Source organism: Labrus mixtus, chromosome 18, assembly GCF_963584025.1.
Source record: "Labrus mixtus chromosome 18, fLabMix1.1, whole genome shotgun sequence".
In the NCBI taxonomy this organism is placed as follows: domain Eukaryota; kingdom Metazoa; phylum Chordata; class Actinopteri; order Labriformes; family Labridae; genus Labrus; species Labrus mixtus.
Window position 1 is genome coordinate 2,643,306 of NC_083629.1, and position 24,914 is coordinate 2,668,219.

The 24,914-nt window shown below is 38.5% G+C and overlaps 2 protein-coding genes across 2 annotated transcripts in view; one reads left to right on the top strand and one right to left on the bottom strand.

Annotated features, from left to right (window-relative positions):
- Nucleotides 1-9,745, top strand: part of rock2a (rho-associated, coiled-coil containing protein kinase 2a) — a 50,137-nt gene extending 40,392 nt beyond the window's left edge. The window contains exons 21-31 of the mRNA XM_061063551.1: nucleotides 613-852; nucleotides 1,056-1,149; nucleotides 1,542-1,636; nucleotides 1,836-2,027; nucleotides 2,117-2,288; nucleotides 3,356-3,429; nucleotides 3,519-3,607; nucleotides 3,746-3,824; nucleotides 3,909-4,173; nucleotides 5,114-5,327; nucleotides 8,002-9,745. Coding sequence (XP_060919534.1) covers nucleotides 613-852; nucleotides 1,056-1,149; nucleotides 1,542-1,636; nucleotides 1,836-2,027; nucleotides 2,117-2,288; nucleotides 3,356-3,429; nucleotides 3,519-3,607; nucleotides 3,746-3,824; nucleotides 3,909-4,173; nucleotides 5,114-5,327; nucleotides 8,002-8,005 — 1,518 coding nt within the window. The 3' untranslated portion in view covers nucleotides 8,006-9,745. The remainder of the gene's footprint in view (nucleotides 1-612; nucleotides 853-1,055; nucleotides 1,150-1,541; nucleotides 1,637-1,835; nucleotides 2,028-2,116; nucleotides 2,289-3,355; nucleotides 3,430-3,518; nucleotides 3,608-3,745; nucleotides 3,825-3,908; nucleotides 4,174-5,113; nucleotides 5,328-8,001) is intronic.
- A 112-nt stretch (nucleotides 9,746-9,857) lies between these two features.
- Nucleotides 9,858-24,670, bottom strand: slc66a3 (solute carrier family 66 member 3). The gene is made up of 7 exons (XM_061063521.1): nucleotides 24,429-24,670; nucleotides 16,072-16,154; nucleotides 14,351-14,420; nucleotides 14,155-14,212; nucleotides 13,473-13,593; nucleotides 11,367-11,408; nucleotides 9,858-10,346 (listed from the first exon to the last, which is right to left on the bottom strand). The coding sequence occupies exons 1-7, from the start codon at nucleotides 24,572-24,574 to the stop codon at nucleotides 10,246-10,248; spliced, it is 621 nt and encodes a 206-aa protein (XP_060919504.1). The 5' UTR covers nucleotides 24,575-24,670; the 3' UTR covers nucleotides 9,858-10,245.
- Between the last annotated feature and the right edge of the window lie 244 nt (nucleotides 24,671-24,914).

The following is a 24,914-nucleotide window of genomic DNA, read 5'->3' on the forward strand; positions in this document are numbered from 1 at the left end:
ATGTGATGTTAGAAAGTACTAGAGTATTTTAAACTTCAGTTTAGAATGATACCATTTATTTATTTATCACCTCAAACATTGTTACCTTTAATATTTGTTTTCAGAGAAGTTTTTATATTGGCACATACAGGAAACATCAACAGCTGTTCTTAAACATGCTATCTTTATTTACCTTTCTGAATTCAGAATCAGAATCAGATTTATTGTCCAGGTATGCTTACACACACAAGGAATTTAACTTTGGTGAACTGTGCTCTCTTATGTACAGGTACAACATTAAATATCAACAATAAACATAATAAGAAAAGACTAATATTTACATGACTAAATATGAAACAGTGCAGTGGTGAATAGTGCAAAAAGATGCTGAAGTAACATGATAATAAGTAAAATGCAGTTATGTGACAGATAGGTCAATTAAGATGTCGATTACATTATTTACATAAATAAGTGTGTGTAGATTGATAATTTAAATTAAATAATATATATATACATATATGTATATTCACAGCAACAGGTCTGACACTCTGTGACTGTTTAGTGTTCATCAGAGTGACAGCCTGGGGGAAGAAACTGTTCTTATGACGGGAATGATAAATCGGGAATGATTTCTATTTCATTAGTAGCTTTTTTAATCCTCTTATTTCTTCCTTTCTTCCTCTCAGGGAATCATTGGCAGCTCAGCTGGAGATCACGCTGACAAAGGCGGACTCAGAGCAGCTGGCACGCTCCATCGCTGAGGAGCAGTACTCAGACCTGGAGAAGGAGAAGATAATGAAGGAGCTGGAACTGAAGGAGATGATGGCCCGTCATCGTCAGGAGCTCAACGACAAGGACATCACCATCAATTCTGTGAGTTCCATCGACTGTCGCCCGTACAGTAAATGTCTTGTTACATGTATATGATCTGAAAAAAGATGTGTATGGAGGCAACAACTTGATCTGATGTGTTGGTAAGAGAATCAGCTGTTGATTGGACAGCTGGCAGACTGTATAAAGAGTGCTATTAGTTACCTTCAACATAGTGAATGTGAAGTATTTCCTGCCTCATTCAGCTGGAGGAGGCCAACAGAACCCTGACCAGTGACGTCGCAAACCTGGCCAATGAGAAGGAGGAGCTGAACAACAAACTGAAGGAAGCAACTGAAGGTAATAAAACTCTTTAGGATCATGTAGCTTCATACTTTAAATGTATTTTCATGTTTGATGTTTAAAATGCGGCTGTGGCTCAGTTGGTAGAGTCAGTCGTCTCTCAACCAGTAGGTCAGGGGTTCGATCCCCAGCTCCTGCAGCAACATGTCAGTTGTGTCCTTGGGCAAGATACTTAACCCAAAGTTACTCCCGCTGAATATGAATGTGTATGAATGGGATTAGTTACTTCTGATGATCACTTTACACAGCAGCCTCTACCATCAGTGTGTGAATGTGTAGATGTGACCTGCAGTGTAAAAGAACTTTGAGTAGTCTGAAGATTAGAAAAGAGCTATACAAGCTCAAGTCCATTTACCATTTACCAACTGTTGTCTCTTATTTTTTCTAAGAATCAGAGAAGTCGAAGGACGTGGAGCAGCAGATCAACCAGATGAAGCAGGTGTTTGAGAAGCAGCTACAGTCAGAGAGGACGCTGAAAACTCAGGTATGTGGGTATAAAACTTGTGAAAAACTGATAGATTAATCTAGCCTTAAGTCTTACATTTACTTAGACAGAAATGTGTGAGGCTTTTGAAATTAAAGAACGAGCACAACTCTTCTTTGTAAGATCCTGATGCTCTGTAATGAACCTGGCAACTCTTGACAACGAGCTGAAAAAAAACCTGAACTGCATCTGTCTACAGGCCGTCAACAAGCTGGCAGAGATCATGAACAGGAAGGAGGTCCGCGGTGGAGGCAGTCGCCGTGGTAACGACACCGACATGCGACGTAAGGAGAAGGAGAACAGGAAGCTGCAGTTGGAGCTGAGGTCGGAGAAGGAGAAACTCAACAGCTCCATCATCAAATACCAGAGAGAGATCAACGAGATGCAGGCGGTGAGTGAAAAAGCCACACAGTCTGACTCCTCTCTGATGTCTTGTTTAATCATTCCCCAATTGACCTTGTTTCTTGTTGTTTTTTGTAGCAACTGGCTGATGAGAGCCAGATGCGCATCGAGCTGCAGATGGCTCTGGACAGTAAGGACAGTGACATCGAGCAGCTGAGGAACCACCTGCAGACTCTCAGCGTTCAGTCCATGGACTCCATGGCCAGCGGAGGCAGCGGGCCGGAGTTTGATACTGATGATGCCCTCACAGGTAACGCCAAGCAACGATTACAAATAGCAAATAGTTCAGAGCAGCTGTCAGGTTCAAGTATTCCTAGCCATAAAGTGCTTATTACTGAGTTTATTTGGGTTTGTTTGCCTGAGAGGCAGGAAGGCGGTTAGTGCCCTGTTCGTTGGATTATTTTAAATGTAAAGCCATCCCTGTTTTTTTTTCTCCTGTTAACCTAACATGAGCACTGGGTTATACAGTTATTCTCTTATATCTTGTCCTTTCTTCAGACACTCTGACGAGCAAATAAAGAAATGTGACTTTAAGGTTAAATGATAATTTGGGGCTAAACGTTAAGCCAGTCCTCTTTTATTTCTCATGTATCTCTTATTTCCTCATCTTTTCTTCATTTTCTTTCTCTTTCTTTTCCTTGGAAGAATTCCCAAACTCCCTGCTTGATGCTAAACTTTTTACTGTTTTGCGTCAGCTTCTTTATGGAAAAGATGTTTGTCCATGTGAACTGAAATAACCTCAACCCATCAAAAAGATTGTTTCAGAAATCATCGGTCTGTCCACTGACCACCTCTCACATCTCAACTACAAAGCCCTGACTCACAGAGCACTCACCATAGCCCGGGACCCCTCCCACCCACTCAATCCACTCGTCTCCTTCCTGCCATCAGGTTGGATATCCAGGACTCTCACCTGGAAGAGGGCACACTTTAAAAAAGAGCTTTGTTGCCTCGGCTATTGAAGCTCATAATAAGCTTCCATGCTGTCTGGCCACTTTCATTTTTTATGTGTTTCTTCCTGTGTTACGTGCTTATATATACTATGCAAGGCTGTGACAACAAATTAAGTATTGCATCGTATTGAAGAGAATTGTAGGGGAACTTTTAGATGAGTTCAGTTTGTGAGGATTCACAGTTAATGAATGTGGATCAATGTGGGTTTCATTTATTTGCTGTGGAAATAAACCAGGTTTTTTTTTAATTCAGAAAGTGCAGCAACTCTGTATTTTGTTGGTTGGACATCATTTTTTTCATGGTAACACTGACAGAATAGCATTATGTTTACATACTTGAACTTGTATCCCTCTTTCTCCCTAGCTGAAACCCGGCTGGAGGGCTGGCTCTCTCTCCCTGTGAGAAACAACACCAAGAAGTTTGGATGGGAGAAAAAGGTATAAAAGAATAAAGCTGCTGTGATCATGTTAAACAGAGTCTGTCCTCGTTGAACATTAACCCTAACATGTCTGTCCTGCTGCTTTAGTATGTTGTTGTGAGCAGCAAGAAGATTCTCTTCTACAACAGCGAGCAGGACAAAGAGCAGTCCATTCCCTACATGGTGCTGGATATAGAGTAAGTTTCCACCTCTGAGTAATAGTATCATATCAGCTAACTTTGTTTATCTATTTATTGTTTCCTTTTGGACATTTCCTGTTGAATTTAGATGCAGGTGACTTGTGATAACATTTACTTCATTATTTCTTCACACAGCAAACTGTTCCATGTGAGGCCTGTTACTCAAACAGATGTGTACCGCGCCGACGCAAAAGAGATTCCCAGGATATTCCAGGTTTGTCTAGTCATTTTATGATGTTTGCTCATGGAGTGTCACGCTCACAGGTCTCCATTCTCATTCTCTTAACCACCTTTTCAGATTCTTTATGCCAACGAAGGCGAGTGCAAGAAGGAGGCCGAGTTTCCTGAGGCGCTGGCCATAGGCGAGAAATCGAGCTACATCTGCCACAAGGGCCACGAGTTCATCCCCACCCTCTACCATTTCCCCACCAACTGTGAGGCGTGCACCAAGCCGCTGTGGAACATGTTCAAGCCCCCGCCCGCTCTGGAGTGTCGGCGCTGCCACATCAAGTGCCACAAAGACCACATGGACAAGAAGGAGGAGATCATCGCTCCATGCAAGGGTAGGACGCTCATGTGTATTCAACCAGGGACTAAAATATAAACTAAACGATTTGTTAGTGTAGCTTAGAAGAAAGCAGGTATTTATAACCTGTGTCCTCTTCAAACACAAGAGTATAGTAACTTATAGATAGACTGTTAGGGCTGCAACATAGTCTTTCAGGATTATCCTCAAATACCACAAAAAAAAAATCTACTCAGGTTGTTATAACATTGTTTGACAAATAATGTCTACATCTTTAGATAAGATCTAACCAGAAAAAGCTATAAGTAGAATCACTCTTTTGACTTCCATAAGTGTTTATATAAAAACAGTAATTTTAACCCAGATAACGTGAGTAGCTCTTCTAAGTCTGCATTACTGATATAGTTGGTATTGTTTTTGTGTTATGTTGGATTTAAGTCAACCCACAAAACATCAAACTCCTGCAAAAAGACCAACTTAACCTGTCAAGTCGACATCAGACAGCAGCTCCAATGTTCTGACAGGCAAAGGCGCTGCTCTCTGTCAATGGAGAGAGGTGACTTTGAAGACAGCTGTTTAGCAGCTGTTTCTGGTTACAGAAAAATCATTACTCTCTTTAACCAAAAGGTCTTTATGGCCAGTGTTTCTGTAATGCTATCACACTAAAAATAACAGTCTGCCCTGTCAAAGGCAAACGATCATTAACAGTCAATGTATTCTGATCAGACACATTTGCCCTGAAAGATTACGTTGCAGTCACTACTGTCCTTCTGTTTTCCTTTTGTATAATGAAATCTACTGCTACTTTTTTACCTATAAGTCAGCTAGATTCCAAGTATGTAAATATAGGGCCCAAATCGTAAACCATATGACTCCCCTTTTAGTGCAGCTTCAGGATGCAAAAGAGAAAAAAAAAAAAACAGTAACAATGTTGCTAGTAAACCGAACTAAAAGCTGCATATCTCTCCCACCATCAGTGAATTACGACGTCTCCACGGCCAAGAACCTGCTGCTGCTGGCTCTATCTCAGGAGGAGCAGCAGAAGTGGGTGAGCCGACTGGTCAAGAAGATCCCCAAGAAGCCTCCGCCGCCAGAGCTCTTTGCACGCTCCTCGCCTCGAGCCTCCATGAAGGTGCAGCCCAGCCAGTCCATGAGGAGGCCCAGTCGACAGCTCCCTACCAGCAAGAGCAGGTAGCACAGCGACCACGATATCAGACCTGAATATGTTTTTAAATGTTCCATCTGCATACAGACGAAAGCTGGACTGGCCAACCACCAATTATGTAGCGAATGCATTTTTTTGAATCATCATTGTGCACTCACATTTTTAAATATTTGTCAAAGATTTCTGTACTACAGGACTATTCTGATGCTAGTTATACTACTATAACATATCAAGCTTTTTAAGTGAAGTGTGGAACTCCTATAGGAGCATTGTAGGAATTTAATTAAATAAATAAAAAATGTGTTCCCATGTGAAGCTCAGAAGTGTTGTTGTAGTGAGTTGATTCACAGGTTTCTAACATGGTGGGATCAAACAAAACATATTTCACCTGAATTTTTGGAATCTTTTGGTCTGAAATTTGTCAAATTCCAATATATGTAAATGTAGCCTCAAGCTAAAAATCAGCTGCAAATGAACAAATCCTTACACTAGCAATGTTGATATTGCTATCCTCAACCCGTGTGAAACCTTTTGGGTGTTAAATCCACAGAAAGATCACTGTGTTTATGCGCTGGAGTCCTTCTTCTAGAGTAGAAATAATCCTGTTTTGATTTCAAATTTGCCTCAGCTTCACTGAGGGGGGTTTTTGAGGTATAAGAGCGTGAGCAGCTGTGGAGCTTTTCCCTCTGAATACATGATTAGCCTGCAGAAGATGAGAGCCTGTTTTCTTGTTTAGCTCCCCTTACATAACGCCTCGGCTCTTTAATCAGGAGAGCATTAGATCACCCCATACCTCAGGAGAAACGACTTAATGGATACCAGGTTTTTTTATGCGCATTTGCCACATCCAAACAAATCTCCCCTTTCAGATTGGAGGACTTCAGTCTTCAGGACTGGCACTGGGCGTTGGATGATATCGATGATGATTGTTCCTCTATTCATTTCTGATGAGCCTGTATGGTAACACTGAGTGTAGTGTGTGCTGTGTAGTGCTGTGGTTTCAGTGGCAGTGGAACAGGGTTTCCACGAGCCACCAGTTTATACAGTTAGAATCTTAATTTGCTCTAAGAGGACTCTTGGAATCAAAACTGAGAAGTGCTAAAACCTCTGCTGCCATAATAACATGTAGTCCATAATGTTGTTTTGAAAGTGGCTATATTAGCTTTAACTTTCTAAAGGTGCCGTTCTTTCATAACATCCCCCTTTTAACTTGTTTAAACATGTCTCACCCATCGTGACCTAATGACTTCTTACCTCAGCCCTCGCAGGTCAAATGGCTTCAAAATGAGGCGAGAAGAATCCCACAGTGCAAACTGGTACAAATGATGACTCCTCCCACCTTTTTCTTCCTTGTTTCCTTGCAAACAACCAAAACCCTGAATGTCTGTTTTTCTGTTTGTTTACAAAATGTTCAGACACAGTCCTGGTTGTCAGTCTGTGGTGATAGCGGTGATCACTTATGATGCTCCAAGTGCATGCGTTTGTTGGGGGAAACATATGGTGGCTCATGTAAAAGCTTGGATCACTTCACCGCTGGGTGTTTTTAAATGAAAGCAGATACAATATGTCATGGATAAGAATAGAAAGTTTACTCACTTAAAGCTCCTGTGAGGATGAGTTAATTGTGGTGCCCCGTGTGAGGCAAGCAGTACATCTTATTTCTTTGCTGATCTTGTCCTGTAGATGTGCAAGTAGTGTGTTGGGATGAAAACTACGCCTCCTTCTGTCTTTTAACAGTCAATATTAACAGTCAGAAATGTCATCATAGGCTGTTTTAGCAGAGTGCAGCGATGGCTGTCTGTCACCTACCCGCCAGCAGCAGATTCAGGCATTAAAAATCGTTCTATAGGAAGAGTCAATCTTCTCACTGATGGTCTTGTTTGCCTTTGTCAGTCAAATAAAGGCATCAGAATTATTTTCAGTCTGTTTCAAAACTTGCTTAAATTTCCTCACAGGAGCTTTTATTGGTTTTACATGATGTCTTTTGGAGAAATGTGTAATTATTTAACTTGTATACATGCAGATTTGTGTTAAACAACTTTTGTCTTGTTGCTTTTGTTTATAAAAGTTGCCTCATACAAAAACTCATAATAGTTGCAGCACTCAGAGACATAATTGCTGTAATTTAGTGACGGTGTTTATTGGGTTGATTGTCCACCAGAGAACAGACAAGCTTATTATTATATTAGGCAGGTAGAGAGAGACAGTGAGAGAGAGAGAGAGAGTACGAGAGAGTACTGCTCCACATTTCTGTGTGTATGTCCATATCTATGTATCTCTACAGATGGAACATAGATCTAATAAAAATATCGGGCGATATATCATATCTCCAATATCGCCCCAATATCGATATCTGTATCGGCTCCTTAAATCCATATCGGTCAGGCCCTACTAATAAGCCAATCCAACCATATATTTAATACATGTTCTATGGAAAAAAAATACTACTAGCTAATATTATTTAAAAAAAGTTCCAAACAGTTCATTAGTTTTAAAGATGGGCAGGTAGAGTTTTGACTAAGAGTCATTGATGAACTTTTCTTGATGAAGGTCATGTTGTGGAATAAGTAGGTACAAGTGATTTTTGCAGGATTCTCTGGATAGCATTTAGTGAAATCCCCTGAAGCCTTGATGTTATGTATTTCTCTGGACATAGCTCAGGTATTAAACTAACACTTTTCATCTGTTTTCTTTTCCCAGTTAACCTTGCTGGGGAGTGTGGTGCATCGTCGAGGAGGCGTTGGTTGTCGGGGGGATGTTTCCTCCTCATTCAAAGACAGTATACAAAGCTCTGTTTGCAGATCAGCACACTGAACTCCACATTGCTTTCCCCCACACAACCCCCCACCCACCCTGTCGTGCTGCAGTCTGTGAGAGTTACAAAATGTGTTTATATCCCCTTCAGTCGACCTCCCCTCCCAGCTATCAAACTCACCTACAGTCTCTTCAACCAGCTGGATGACTTGTAAGCTTATTAGCCCGAGTCTTCTCTTGGGCCCTTGACTAAAGCAATTATGTGTCTCTGTGGATCTGGAGTAGATCGTTCCCCGCTCGCACGGAGCAGAAGAGGAAGAGCTCTTATGAACCCGACCAGGGCTGGCAGGAAGGGGATACACTTACCTCAACACTTCTCACCAAGACTCTCTGACTGAAGGACCCAACATGAACACTCTTCCTCACACTTTGGGGGGATTCTTGTGGCCAAATAAACAAAGACATTTTGTGTGTTTTAATACTTGTGACCAGTATGAAGGGTTTATTAGGGGAACACTACATTCGAAGATAGTACATTTGTTTGCGCTTTTAGCTGAATGCAGCTGATGTTGATATCTGAAACTTACCCAGACTTTTAAACGTATTGATTGTAGCTTCTTGCTTAGAAAACTTCTGCTTTCAGATGTGCAACTACATGGGTCACAGAAACCTGAATTTAGGTACTGAAGCGAAACGAGCTGCGAATTCTCGGGAAAAGTCAGCAGGGTGGAAGAGTGTCAGGTTCCTCCAGGATTTGAGCAAATAAAGCCTCCAGTGCCTCTTATTCAGATTTCTGACTCAGGCACGCTCTGAATCATCGGTTCACCGTCGTATGCAGAATAAAAATGTTTTTTACAAGTGAACAGAACTCTGCTCTGAACGGCATTAGATGACATGAGATCCCCCCCCCCCCAATCCCATGATCTTTCAAACCTGCACTGTCAGATACGAGGGTTAATGTTTACCGAATTCAAGGGGTGCACCGTTAATGCTTTTCTGATCCGAGCTCTGCTCCTTTTTGTTTGTTTGAATGTACATCTGGGCTTTACCAGAGACGACACACAGGCATTGTATTATTCTATCCAAATATACTTGACTGAAGCCCCCCTTTAAATCACCAACTTACTCTGAGTGAGCTTGCATGTGTTTGCCTTTTCAGGCCTCACACTTCAGTGCTGTTAGCTGTTAGGGTCCTCTCCCTTTTCCAAGTTTGAGTCATTCCTGACGATGAAATGAGGGCAATTGAACCAAGAATAAGAAGCAGAGACGATGAAGGTATGCAATCATAGCCCATAAATCGATATACTGAGCAGCACTATTCCATTGAGCGTTTTTTCTAAAAGTGTTTGTCCTGATATTTTTGTATTAAAAAGGAACCAGACTGCGTTTGGGCACATGGTTGTGTGTATGAGGCTCATATAGCAGGAGGAGAGTAACTGTGTGAACGTGTGTGTGTGTGTGTGTCTGTGTTTGTAAGTGTGTGTGTGTACTGAGTGCTCTCCTTTAACCAAGAAGCATGTTTTATACATATAATATACACAGTATATATTTTACATGCCATACAGTGCACATTATATTATTTATACAGCCTTGTCCACTTTGTATTTAAGGGCTTTACATCCAGATTGCATGTTTGCTACCAAACAGCTCTATGATTATAACTACTTCAACAATAAAGACATGGATGTGCCTTTTTGCTTTTGGAGGGTTTCTGTTCGCTCTTTTAATTGAAGTGTTTGGATCTTCTTCTGTAAAGGTGCAAGTTTCTGGCTGATTTTTTTTTTAATGAACCTATCACGCTGTTTGAAGGTAGAATGTTTGCTTTATTAAAATAATTCACAAAAGAACTTTACACTTATAAAAATCTTTTCAAATACAGTATTTCTCATCCTGAGGAGGAACATTGGCTTGTGCTGGCTTTATCATAAACTCTACAGTTTCTCACACAGTATGAAAGACAGGCAGATTTCTACTCACTGGAATGTTATAAAATAGATGGAAATGTGTGGGTTTAACACTGAGGTAAAAACATTATAAAAAGCACGTTTTATGGGTCATAAAACAAAAGCTGCTCACAACCGTTCTTGTTCATCGTTTGTGTTTGATCGAGAGTAAACCAAGTTATCTCTCTGGCGAGCAAAGCTGGAAGACACAGAGCTGTCGGTCGGCGTCAGGATCCAACCTTCAGGCTTATTCATCTTTCTTGGTCCTGCTGCTGTTCCTCTGGTAGTAGAGCACGGTGAGCAGCACCCACAGGTTGAGCAACGTCATGGCGATGAAGCGCACCAGAACTGAGACAGAAGAGAGACTTTATTAGATAAACAGTAATTCACATCTGATATAAAGATGCTGTTTTTTTACTTTTCAAGCTGATGACTTGACGATTTGAGCGTTAAAAGGACTTCAGTGAATGTCCCTTTGAGGTTTATGTTTGTTAACAGTTTAATCTACATCAATTTATTGATTTTTCTCATCTGCACAAACTGTAGCTTCTTCACTTGAAAAAAGAAAAAAGAAAAGCACATATTTGGACCTGTTACCATGCATTAACCACATACTATGACTATTATCAGATCTACAAAGACATGAAAATGGAGTAAGAAAATACGTATGACAGATATAAAGAGATGCTAATGGAACACAAGTATATATATGAAATAACTAGGAGGAGATGCATATGATAATACGTTTACGTAAGATAGCTACAAGGACATCCAAATCAGCCGTAAACAAACAGAACAACTACCAAGATATACAAAATCAATCAATCTCTATTTGTATAGTGTCAATTCATAACAAGTGTTATTTTGAGACGCTTTACAAAAAAGCGCTTTACAAAGTGTCTGAACTCATGACTTTATCACCATTTTATTGGATCTAAAAAGTGACTTTTTAGCTCCCTGACTGCTGTAGAAAATGACAATGAGTACACACAGAACAACCATGAAGAAAAGAAAAAAGGATAAATGCAATGATACATTTCAAACACACATAGAACTTGCAGATCAATAACAAAGTTTTAAAATGTCTACAAAACAAATGGTCTGCGTCCCTTAAGTCTTGCTCTTATGTAGGACATGTTGGCGGCTTTGAAAATGGAAAATGAATTTTTATTTTTATAAACTAAGACACTAAGATAACTGCTTCTATTATATTTTATTTTATGGAACATGTCTTCCTTATAGGCATAAAAACATGACAAAGATATTTCTAAATTTGATTTCCAAGGCAAATTTTTCAAAAACAAAATTTGTAACATAGGATCATTGGGATCAGTTTGACAATTGGATTTGGAATTGTGTGCGACTCACCCTGCATGTCTCCAGTCGTTACTGTGGTGGTGTAAATCCGCACTGAAACAAAGAGAAAGCTGCGTTAATGACATCCTCATTATCCAACAGAGCATCTCATATTTTATGAATGAAGCGTTATTCCTCATGTATTAAATTAGGAGTAGAGTAAATAGCAAGATATTCATGAGCTGAAAGTAACAGTACTTTAGGGAGGACAGATTGGTTAAACATTCCCGATGTTAAGAAGAGTTCAAAGCATGAGGGTTTGACAGATAAAAGGATACTAAGCAGAGATCAGATTGTTTTCACCCCTTGTATCTACTCAAAGTGCTTCACACAAAAAATACTATGTGTGTGCAGATAAGAAATACACAATATCTACAGAATGCATACACCATTCACACAAACCAGACATCAAATGTCCAAGTACATGTACACACAGGTCAAAAAAATAATCCTGTGCACATGCAGACATGAAAATACAGTACATGTACACACGAACACAATATAAAAAAGTTCAGAGAAAGTGTGAAAAAAAACAGTAAGTAAAAAGATTTAAATACACATAAGTTTAATAAATAGTCATAGATTAAAAAAAACAACAACAGTAAAAAGTTATTTCTAAGAAATAAAAAGAGGTAGTGTTCAAGACTACTCTTCATATTTGGTATGAGTTTATGAGAATGGAATGGTATGAGAATTATCTTTTTTTTTTTTTTTTACCACCATTAAAGGTTTTAGTGCGCGGTCACACTGGCTATCTGTACCGTGCCTTACTCAAGCACGATTGCCGCCCCGCTGTGCCATTCCCACGCTGGCCGGCACAGCCCGCGGTCAAACTGCACAGGACCTCTTGTACATAATGTCTTAATACAACACATGCACGCTTTATGTTATTATGAAGTGTGCTCAGTTTACAAACAGGCGGACGAGAGAGAGAGAGAGAGAGAGAGACCGCGGCCGAGTCTGCGATTGCACATCAGAGAAAAACACAGAGAACATGACAGCTACTTTGTGTCTTATATTGTGTCATGTTAGTCAGATACATTGGCGCAGTAGCTCAGTCTGTAGGGACTTGGGTTGAGAACTGGAGGGTCGCCGGTTCAAGTCCCGACGGACCAAATATGTATCTGGTAGCTGGAGAGGTAGCTGCCAGATCACCTCCTGAGCACTGCCGAGGTGCCCTTGAGCAAGGCACCAAACCCCCTCCCCACCACCAGCTCAGGAGCTCCGTCACTCTGACATCTCTCCGTTAGTGCATGTCCATAGGATCCTGTTTGTGTGCATGTGTGTGTATACTTCAGCCTATGTGTGTGTTGCATGACTACAGAGTGTAAAAACTGAAATTTCCCCTTGCGGGGATCAATGAACGTAAATCTTAATCTTAATACAGACATGAAACTCTGGATTTCTCCATAATGAAGGCTGTCAGCGTTGTGTACCTGCATGCTTGTACTCGTGTATGAAGTGTACCGTGCTGAAGCACACCTCTCTGAAGTGTGCCAAAGCCAAGGAAGTGTACCGTGCCTGAGCATGACACGGAGCGGTCACACTGGTCAAACGAACTGGACTTTAGGGTTGAAGCGTGCTTGGGCACGGTACGGATGGCCAGTGTGACCGTGCCCTCAATGTCCTGACATGAAACAGACATATTCCAGACCTGCCACTTTCTAACTAAAGCTCGCTTTACAAACTGATACCACTTACTTCTTAATGTTTAAATGTGGATAAGGACACTTCAAAGGTGTCTTCGACTGAACAGATTTATCACTCACACACTTTGTATGTGCCTCGTCTCAGTAGCTTTTAAGCTTCTTCCTGCCTGAGAGTTCTTTGAAGCTGCAGTTTCTGTTATTATCCTTATGTTCAGCACTTTTCAGGGTTAGACGTAGAAACCCTCTGTATGCCACACACCCACCAACAAACAGCAGCAGTTAGTTGGCTTTTTGTGTCCCTCGTGCATTTTCACATTAAGATTTAAGTTATGAGTAAAAGGCAGCTGAGACACCATGAGTTGAGAAATACAACACGGTCATGGGATTACATGACGTTTCTGTTTAGATAAAGAACATGAAGAAACTGGTAAGAATGAGACATATAGACGACTACTGTGCGTGCACTTACCTGCACAAGTGTAGGTAGCCAAGGCCCAGGAGAGGGCACTGACCTGTCCAGCGTCCTTTGACCTCCACAGGCATTGCAGCTGTGTCAGTTTACTGGCTGCACTGATGAATGTGCACAGACTCTGAGAAGAAAATCCATGGAAACAGATTTAGTCTACAGGGTTTCTGCATGTTCACACAACATCAGAAACTATAATTCAGCTTTATTTTAAAAAGGAAGTTTGGGTGGCGCACCCCATGTACAGAGGCTATAGTCCTCCAAGCGGATGGCCCGGGTTTGAATCTGACCTGTGGCTTCTTTCCCACATGTTATCCCCCCACTCTCTCTCTCCCCGATTTCCACTCTCCTATCTCTAAAATGTAGCCATAAAAAGCCCCAGAATAAACCTTTCAAAAAAGGGAAAAGTTTCTAACCCTTTATGTGGCCTGCAAAACTTTACCTCTAAAAGGAAAAGCAGCTTGCACCTTTTTATATGCAAAAAGGCCTTCAGACACATTCAATCCATTAACCAAGAAACCTATTTGACACATATAAGGTCTGAGTGACTTCCTCAGGTACATGAGGTGCAATGAGGTCTGGACAGCTTTTACATTCAAGTCTAAAACTCATTTCACTTGACTGATGACATGCCACCTTTTTCATTCATGACTCACTGAGTTTAACTTTTTTTTTTTTTTTTTACCATGGCCAAATCTATGATCCACTTGTCCACAGTGAGGAGTCTCCAACCTCCGACAAACCTGAACATTCTGTTAAGGCAACAAATAAGTGACACTGCATGAAAAGGCATCTACTAAAGTGCAATGGGTCGTTGCTTCTCTTCAGCTCTGAAGGAACACTTCCACATGCAGGGTGAACTGAAAGTGATGAAAGGATACACCAAGGTATAGATGAGGCTCTGCCGCAGGCTGCCGTTGTAATGAAGGATCAGCAGCAGGAGAATGACATCTGAGGACACATGGCAGAATATAAATCACACCTGATCAATGAGCTGCAGGCGACATGAGGACTGATTTTCAATCCAAGAGGCACAGCTATAACTTTTGACTGTCTCATTAAAGGCTTTATATGTGATTTTTTGATCCAGCAGATGTCGCCCTTGAGCACCAGCATGAAACCAAAACAACTCGCGCTGCATTGTTGTGTTAGCATGCTAATGCTAGCGATCTTTATTATGCTCGTATCTTCACACTGCATGTAAGTTTACCTGAAATGAGCGTGATCTAGAAACACAGTTAAGCAGTGAGTACAGTATGTTATTCTTCTTTTCTCTAGTCCCTCAATTAAACAACTTTTATACGTGAGGGGAGGAGTCAGCCGGCCGTCCGGGCGATGTAAACAAACTGAAGATAGGACTCTGAAAACTCTGAAAACATCACAGACAGTGGGACTCGGGTGTTACACCCATTGTAGACAATCATGACTCACAGAGTTCTTTTCAGAGGATATACTTGATTTATATTACGTTTAAGTGTGAAAAATCACATATAAAGCTCAAACAGAAGCTGATAGTTCTGCTTTTACAGAACTCAAACACATATCCATTAGGAGTTTTCTACCTTTAAGAAGTTATTATTGTTTCTGTCCATTACTGAGCTGTCAGCATGGTCACATGTTGGTCTGGAAACTAAAGTCCAGTAGAAAGTATGAAGGTCTGTTGTTGATACATTTGGAGGTTATTGATGGAGAACCAATGAAAGGGCATAGATGACTAAATGCCCCTCTCAGTGGAGATCCATGTCAGGTCATCTGTTTCCATCAGAGACACTACATGTGGATGGTTTATTGGTTTTCTGTGAGACCTCTGTCATAATGACATTAAACCATACATTTCTCATATCGAGGTTCAGCTTTTCTCTCACATGATGAGTTATGACCACAGACTGAAGCCACCGTGACATCATCCACTATCTTGTGACAGCCGATTTCAAGCCTAAGCCTTTGCATGTTAGCTGTCGCAGTCTTGTTACTTTGAGCCAGGAAATATCAAATATCAAATTCGTTTTGGTTTAAGTTTTTATGGTGATGTTGTCCTTGTGTTTCTTGTCTTCTGTGTGCTCCTGTTGCAACACAAATTTCCCCTTGTGGACAATAAAAAATGTAAATCTGAATCATATTTTGACACCTTTTCCTACGTCTGTAACACAAGGTAGGGCCACACACAGAGTATGCAATGTGTAGTACTCTAAATTTGGCAATAATTTATGAAATGAGCAAAAATAATGGCAGTTCAGACCATAAACTCATGAGGAAGATTTTTACAGAAAAATAAATCATCAATGAAGAAGTATTGTTATTTTGTTCATCTTGGCTAATACAGTTGGACATTTTTATATTTAGAGTTGCCCCCTGCTGGCCAGGAAAAAGAATGCAGGTTTAAGGCACTTTCCTATTGGACTCACTTTTAAAACCAAAGTGTTATTTCCACTTCTCATATACAGCCAACATTTTGCCACCTTCACCGGCAAAATGGTAAACGCACATCTTAAAAAACTATTGTTAGACCCTGAAATGAATACATCCTGTTTTGAATGGCTCTTCACATTTTGTATTCTGATTGATCCTAAAATCTGTGTGTCTTAAAGTAAATACAACTCACCTTGAGCAATGAGAATGGGATATTCCAGGTATGTAGGAGGTGGGTAGTCATAGTACATCTGATAAGTTACAAAAACAATGAACCTGTAAAACAGGAGGTTTCATGAAGGTTACTATACAGGAATGTTAAGAATAAAATCAAAGCAACGATAACAAAGCTAACACATGATGTACTAAGAACATTCAAAGTCTAATGTATTGAGAAGAGTTTTCTGTTTTTATGCCACATCACACTGAACATATCACAGTGTTTTATGATCATTTCACTTTAATGAAATTAACTTGGCAGCAGATCCTGTTCATCAAGCTAACATGCAGATGGATGATTAAAGGTACAGGCTTTACAGACTGTCACCTCTGTGAAGGTTTTCTATGTACAGGCATGGTGATGGCACACAAACTTACGCAAGGTGGAGTTGTCATGACGATAAACCATCCTAACCAGATCACGTTAAAGCTGCACAGGGCATTATGGACTGTAAAGTATTAAATTAAGTTATGAGATATTCTGGTGTTTAATGGCTGGCAGAGGCAGCATTTTAATTTCTTTGAAATCTCCTGGGCTGAAAGAAGAAGGGAACATTATCTCTCCCTTTGACTGCAGCTGAGGAGACAGATTTGACACCTACAAGGAACATTAAATCACTTTATCAAGTTCTGTCTGAACTGATTTGTTACATCATCAGATGCACAGTGTACAAAAACATATTTTTACAGGCACATAGGATTGGTCATGTTCGGCTGGTTTTTGATCTCAGACAGCGTGGAAGTCATTTATTAAAAGTCATTTATTTCAGCCACTGTTGAAGAGATCACATGTTACAGATAAATCAAAACTACTGGACGCTCTGATATGAGGTCGACGATAAACCCCTCATGTGACAAGCTGGCAACATCAAAGATTCATTAGTAGATATGTCCTTTTGAATTCATTCCAGTGTAATATCTATAAAACTACTTTTGTCATTTGACCCGGTGCAGCTTTAAGAATGGGCCTGCAGCATGCACGGTGACAGCTTCTGTTCACCAACACAGTGGAGACATTTAGAAACATGCAGATACTGCCAGGCACAGAGGAGAGACATGAGGAATCACACAGCCTTACAGACACAGAGCAGCTCAGTCCCACACTAAATGTTCTGTTTTGTAAAACCTACAAAGAAGGAAGAACATTGTTAGGCAAGCCCGACAAGGTGTAGACTACTGGATTTACTACTGCTTTATAGTCTACTGGTTTATAGACTACTGCTTTATAGTCTACTGGTTTATAGACTACTGCTTTATAGTCTACTGGTTTATAGTCTACTGGTTTATAGTCTACTGCTTTATAGTCTACTGGTTTATAGTCTACTGGTTTATAGACTACTGCTTTATAGTCTACTGCTTTATAGTCTACTGGTTTATAGTCTACTGCTTTATAGTCTACTGGATTTACTACTGCTTTATAGTCTACTGGTTTATAGTCTACTGCTTTATAGTCTACTGGTTTATAGTCTACTGGTTTATAGTCTACTGCTTTATAGTCTACTGGTTTATAGTCTACTGCTTTATAGTCTACTGCTTTATAGTCTACTGCTTTATAGTCTACTGCTTTATAGTCTACTGGTTTATAGTCTACTGCTTTATAGTCTACTGGTTTATAGTCTACTGCTTTATAGTCTACTGCTTTATAGTCTACTGGTTTATAGACTACTGCTTTATAGTCTACTGGTTTATAGTCTACTGGTTTATAGTCTACTGCTTTATGGTCTACTGCTTTATAGTCTACTGCTTTATAGTCTACTGGTTTATAGTCTACTGCTTTATAGTCTACTGGTTTATAGTCTACTGGTTTATAGTCTACTGCTTTATAGACTACTGCTTTATAGACTACTGCTTTATAGACTACTGGTTTATAGTCTACTGGTTTATAGTCTACTGCTTTATAGTCTACTGGTTTATAGTCTACTGCTTTATAGTCTACTGGTTTATAGTCTACTGCTTTATAGACTACTGCTTTATAGACTACTGCTTTATAGACTACTGGTTTATAGTCTACTGGTTTATAGACTACTGCTTTATAGACTACTGCTTTATAGACTACTGGTTTATAGTCTACTGGTTTATAGACTACTGCTTTATAGACTACTGCTTTATAGACTACTGCTTTATAGACTACTGGTTTATAGTCTACTGGTTTATAGACTACTGCTTTATAGTCTACTGGTTTATAGTCTACTGCTTTATAGTCTACTGGTTTATAGTCTACTGCTTTATAGTCTACTGGTTTATAGTCTACTGCTTTATGGTCTACTGCTTTATAGTCTACTGCTTTATAGTCTACTGGTTTATAGTCTACTGCTTTATAGTCTACTGCTTTATAGTCTACTGGTTTATAGTCTACTGGTTTATAGTCTACTGCTTTATAGACTACTGCTTTATAGACTACTGGTTTATAGTCTACTGCTTTATAGACTACTGCTTTATAGTCTACTGGTTTATAGTCTACTGGTTTATAGTCTACTGCTTTATAGACTACTGCTTTATAGTCTACTGCTTTATAGACTACTGGTTTATAGTCTACTGGTTTATAGTCTACTGCTTTATAGTCTACTGGTTTATAGTCTACTGCTTTATAGTCTACTGCTTTATAGTCTACTGCTTTATAGTCTACTGGTTTATAGTCTACTGCTTTATAGTCTACTGCTTTATAGTCTACTGGTTTATAGACTACTGCTTTATAGTCTACTGGTTTATAGTCTACTGCTTTATAGTCTACTGGTTTATAGTCTACTGCTTTATAGTCTACTGCTTTATAGTCTACTGGTTTATAGTCTACTGCTTTATAGTCTACTGCTTTATAGACTACTGCTTTATAGACTACTGGTTTATAGTCTACTGCTTTATAGACTACTGGTTTATAGTCTACTGGTTTATAGTCTACTGGATTTATAGACTACTGCTTTATAGACTACTGCTTTATAGTCTACTGGTTTATAGTCTACTGGTTTATAGTCTACTGCTTTATAGACTACTGCTTTATAGTCTACTGCTTTATAGACTACTGGTTTATAGTCTACTGGTTTATAGTCTACTGGTTTATAGACTACTGCTTTATAGACTACTGCTTTATAGACTACTGGTTTATAGTCTACTGGTTTATAGTCTACTGCTTTATAGACTACTGCTTTATAGTCTACTGGTTTATAGTCTACTGCTTTATAGTCTACTGGTTTATAGACTACTGGTTTATAGTCTACTGGTTTATAGTCTACTGCTTTATAGACTACTGCTTTATAGTCTACTGGTTTATAGTCTACTGCTTTATAGTCTACTGGTTTATAGACTACTGCATTATAGTCTACTGGATTTACTACTGCTTTATAGTCTACTGGTTTATAGTCTACTGGTTTATAGTCTACTGCTTTATAGACTACTGGTTTATAGTCTACTGGTTTATAGTCTACTGCTTTATAGTCTACTGCTTTATAGTCTACTGGTTTATAGACTACTGCATTATAGTCTACTGGATTTACTACTGCTTTATAGTCTACTGGTTTATAGTCTACTGGTTTATAGTCTACTGCTTTATAGACTACTGGTTTATAGTCTACTGGTTTATAGTCTACTGCTTTATAGACTACTGGTTTATAGTCTACTGGATTTACTACTGCTTTATAGTCTACTGCTTTATAGTCTACTGGTTTATAGTCTACTGGTTTATAGTCTACGGGTTTATAGTCTACTGGATTTACTACTGCTTTATAGTCTACTGGTTTATAGTCTACTGGATTTACTACTGCTTTATAGTCTACTGCTTTATAGTCTACTGGATTTACTACTGCTTTATAGTCTACTGCTTTATAGTCTACTGCTTTATAGTCTACTGGATTTACTACTGCTTTATAGTCTACTGCTTTATAGTCTACTGGTTTATAGTCTACTGGTTTATAGTCTACTGCTTTATAGACTACTGGTTTATAGTCTACTGGATTTACTACTGCTTTATAGTCTACTGCTTTATAGTCTACTGGTTTATAGTCTACTGGTTTATAGTCTACGGGTTTATAGTCTACTGGATTTACTACTGCTTTATAGTCTACTGGTTTATAGTCTACTGGATTTACTACTGCTTTATAGTCTACTGCTTTATAGTCTACTGGATTTACTACTGCTTTATAGTCTACTGCTTTATAGTCTACTGCTTTATAGTCTACTGGATTTACTACTGCTTTATAGTCTACTGCTTTATAGTCTAATTGGTTTATAGTCTACTGGTTTATAGTCTACTGCTTTATAGTCTACTGCTTTATAGTCTACTGGATTTACTACTGCTTTATAGTCTACTGCTTTATAGTCTAATTGGTTTATAGTCTACTGCTTTATAGTCTACTGCTTTATAGTCTAATTGGTTTATAGTCTACTGCTTTATAGTCTACTGGTTTATAGTCTACTGGTTTATAGTCTACTGCTTTATAGTCTACTGCTTTATAGTCTACTTCTTTATAGTCTACTGGTTTATAGTCTACTGCTTTATAGTCTACTGGTTTATAGTCTACTGCTTTATAGTCTACTGGTTTATAGTCTACTGGATTTACTACGGCTTTATAGTCTACTGCTTTATAGTCTACTGGTTTATAGTCTACTGGTTTATAGTCTACTGCTTTATAGTCTACTGGTTTATAGTCTACTGGTTTATAGTCTACTGGTTTATAGTCTACTGCTTTATAGTCTACTGGATTTACTACTGCTTTATAGTCTACTGGTTTATAGTCTACTGCTTTATAGTCTACTGGTTTATAGTCTACTGCTTTATAGTCTGCTGCTTTATAGTCTACTGGTTTATAGTCTACTGCTTTATAGTCTACTGGATTTACTACTGCTTTATAGTCTACTGGTTTATAGTCTACTGCTTTATAGTCTACTGGTTTATAGTTTACTGCTTTATAGTCTACTGGTTTATAGTCTACTGCTTTATAGTCTACTGGTTTATAGTCTACTGGATTTACTACTGCTTTATAGTCTACTGCTTTATAGTCTACTGGTTTATAGTCTACTGCTTTATAGTCTACTGCTTTATAGTCTACTGGATTTACTACTGCTTTATAGTCTACTGCTTTATAGTCTACTGGTTTATAGTCTACTGCTTTATAGTCTACTGCTTTATAGTCTACTGGTTTATAGTCTACTGGTTTATAGTCTACTGGTTTATAGTCTACTGCTTTATAGTCTACTGCTTTATAGTCTACTGCTTTATAGTCTACTGGTTTATAGTCTACTGCTTTATAGACTACTGCTTTATAGTCTACTGGTTTATAGTCTACTGCTTTATAGTCTACTGCTTTATAGACTACTGCTTTATAGTCTACTGGATTTACTACTGCTTTATAGTCTACTGGTTTATAGTCTACTGCTTTATAGACTACTGGTTTATAGTCTACTGGATTTACTACTGGTTTATAGTCTACTGGTTTATAGTCTACTGGTTTATAGTCTACTGGATTTACTACTGCTTTATAGTCTACTGGTTTATAGTCTACTGGATTTACTACTGCTTTATAGTCTACTGCTTTATAGTCTACTGGTTTATAGTCTACTGCTTTATAGTCTACTGGTTTATAGTCTACTGGTTTATAGTCTACTGCTTTATAGACTACTGAATTTACTACTGCTTTATAGTCTACTGCTTTATAGTCTAATTGGTTTATAGTCTACTGGTTTATAGTCTACTGGATTTACTACTGCTTTATAGTCTACTGGTTTATAGTCTACTGCTTTATAGTCTACTGCTTTATAGTCTACTGGATTTACTACGGCTTTATAGTCTACTGCTTTATAGTCTACTGGTTTATAGTCTACTGGTTTATAGTCTACTGCTTTATAGTCTACTGGTTTATAGTCTACTGGTTTATAGTCTACTGCTTTATAGTCTACTGGATGTACTACTGCTTTATAGTCTACTGGTTTATAGTCTACTGCTTTATAGTCTACTGGTTTATAGTTTACTGCTTTATAGTCTACTGGTTTATAGTCTACTGGTTTATAGTCTACTGGTTTATAGTCTACTGGTTTATAGTCTACTGCTTTATAGTCTACTGCTTTATAGTCTACTGGTTTATAGTCTACTGGTTTATAGTCTACTGCTTTATAGACTACTGCTTTATAGTCTACTGGTTTATAGTCTACTGGTTTATAGTCTACTGGTTTATAGACTACTGCTTTATAGTCTACTGGATTTACTACTGCTTTATAGTCTACTGGTTCATAGTCTACTGGTTTATAGTCTACTGCTTTATAGACTACTGGTTTATAGTCTACTGGATTTACTACTGCTTTATAGTCTACTGGTTTATAGTCTACTGGTTTATAGTCTACTGGATTTACTACTGCTTTATAGTCTACTGGTTTATAGTCTACTGGTTTATAGTCTACTGCTTTATAGTCTACTGCTTTATAGACTACTGAATTTACTACTGCTTTATAGTCTACTGCTTTATAGTCTAATTGGTTTATAGTCTACTGGTTTATAGTCTACTGGATTTACTACTGCTTTATAGTCTACTGGTTTATAGTCTACTGCTTTATAGTCTACTGCTTTATAGTCTACTGGATTTACTACGGCTTTATAGTCTACTGCTTTATAGTCTACTGGTTTATAGTCTACTGCTTTATAGTCTACTGCTTTATAGTCTACTGGTTTATAGTCTACTGGTTTATAGTCTACTGCTTTATAGTCTACTGGATGTACTACTGCTTTATAGTCTACTGGTTTATAGTCTACTGCTTTATAGTCTACTGGTTTATAGTTTACTGCTTTATAGTCTACTGGTTTATAGTCTACTGGTTTATAGTCTACTGGTTTATAGTCTACTGGTTTATAGTCTACTGCTTTATAGTCTACTGCTTTATAGTCTACTGGTTTATAGTCTACTGCTTTATAGACTACTGCTTTATAGTCTACTGGTTTATAGTCTACTGCTTTATAGTCTACTGGTTTATAGACTACTGCTTTATAGTCTACTGGATTTACTACTGCTTTATAGTCTACTGGTTCATAGTCTACTGGTTTATAGTCTACTGCTTTATAGACTACTGGTTTATAGTCTACTGGATTTACTACTGCTTTATAGTCTACTGGTTTATAGTCTACTGGTTTATAGTCTACTGGATTTACTACTGCTTTATAGTCTACTGGTTTATAGTCTACTGGTTTATAGTCTACTGGTTTAACTACTGGTTTATAGTCTACTGGTTTAACTACTGGTTTATAGTCTACTGGTTTTACTACTGGTTTATAGTCTACTGCTTTATAGTCTACTGGTTTTACTACTGGTTTATAGTCTACTGGTTTAACTACTGGTTTATAGTCTACTGGTTTTACTACTGGTTTATAGTCTACTGGTTTTACTACTGGTTTATAGTCTACTGCTTTATAGTCTACTGGTTTTACTACTGGTTTATAGTCTACTGCTTTATAGTCTACTGGTTTATAGTCTACTGGTTTTACTACTGGTTTATAGTCTACTGGATTTACTACTGCTTTATAGTCTACTGCTTTATAGTCTACTGGTTTATAGTCTACTGGTTTTACTACTGGTTTATAGTCTACTGCTTTATAGTCTACTGGTTTTACTACTGGTTTATAGTCTACTGCTTTTACTACTGGTTTATAGTCTACTGGTTTAACTACTGGTTTATAGTGTACTGGTTTAACTACTGGTTTATAGTCTACTGGTTTTACTACTGGTTTATAGTCTACTGCTTTTAAATATGATGGCAGATGTATTTAGAGTTTTAAATGTTAACAGATATCACACATGGACATACTGGAGAACCTCATTGACCTCAACAATGCATTCATGATTCTCAACTCCGTACCAAACATACAATAGTTTAGATTCATTCTGACACAAAGGGATTGTTTTATTTTGTAATATTTTTTTATGAGGGAGCAGCTGTGTCCTATTTTAAACTTAATCTCTGAGAGAAACTAGCTCCTAATCCTCTACTGGCCCCAAATAAATCACTCTGTAGAAATGTGCACTTCCCATCACTCCCCCACTAAAGGCAAACAGTGAGGGAGCACAGGTTGAGAGAGAAGAAGATGTTCATCGTTTTATGAAGAATAAAGGTAAGTGCTTATTTATATTAAAGACGAATTTAGCATTATATATCAGGGACTCGGTATGTGTTTCAAAACGCAGTGTGTAATGACCAATAACCCAAACTCTGTGAAGGTTTGGAGGTGTGGTGAGGTACAGGAAGAGGTAACATCAGAAAACGATAAAAGAAAGTGATTCACTGTTCACCTTCTCACAATCTGCACTCTTCACAATTAAAACAAAGATACCACGTAGGTTAAATAAATAAACCACATACCCGGTCAACTCGAGAAGAAGACTGTTGAGGCTGACTCCAGTTGTAGATTTGGCTCTCATCAGAACAAAGATCTGTGGGAACTTGAGCACCATGCACACGAACAACGTGCTGAAATTAGCGACGTGCAACAAAGTGTCGGACTGCATCGTTTATGGACAAACTAAAAGTAATCTAAAGAGAAAAGGAGCGGCCAGATGCTGCTGCTGCTGCTGACCTGACCTGTCCCTTTGACAAAGTGGGGATTTTAGAAGTTACTTCCGTTGTGAACTTTCAAAGTAAGAGAAACTTTAACTTTATTTATTTTACCCAAGTGTGCTTCAGTTGTTAATATATTTAATCTATGATTGGAGCTTCCTTTTGAAGATATGCTGAATCTGAGGTTTATGGTAAAGGATAAATAGACTGATTACACAAAGGAAAAGCAAAGATGTACACATTTGTTTTGAAATCAAACTTTCTTGATTTCCTTTGTTATTTTGTGAGCTT

Bases quoted from the DNA above. Each gene is read 5' to 3' on its own strand.
- slc66a3 (XM_061063521.1), bottom strand. From the start codon at position 24,574: ATGCAGTCCGACACTTTGTTGCACGTCGCTAATTTCAGCACGTTGTTC. The intron at 13,594-14,154 runs GTAAAAAAAAAA...TTTTCTTCTCAG, and splicing joins GGATCATAGATTTGGCCATG to AGTCTGTGCACATTCATCAG. The intron at 10,347-11,366 runs GTGAGTCGCACA...CTTCTGTCTCAG, and splicing joins AACGACTGGAGACATGCAGG to TTCTGGTGCGCTTCATCGCC.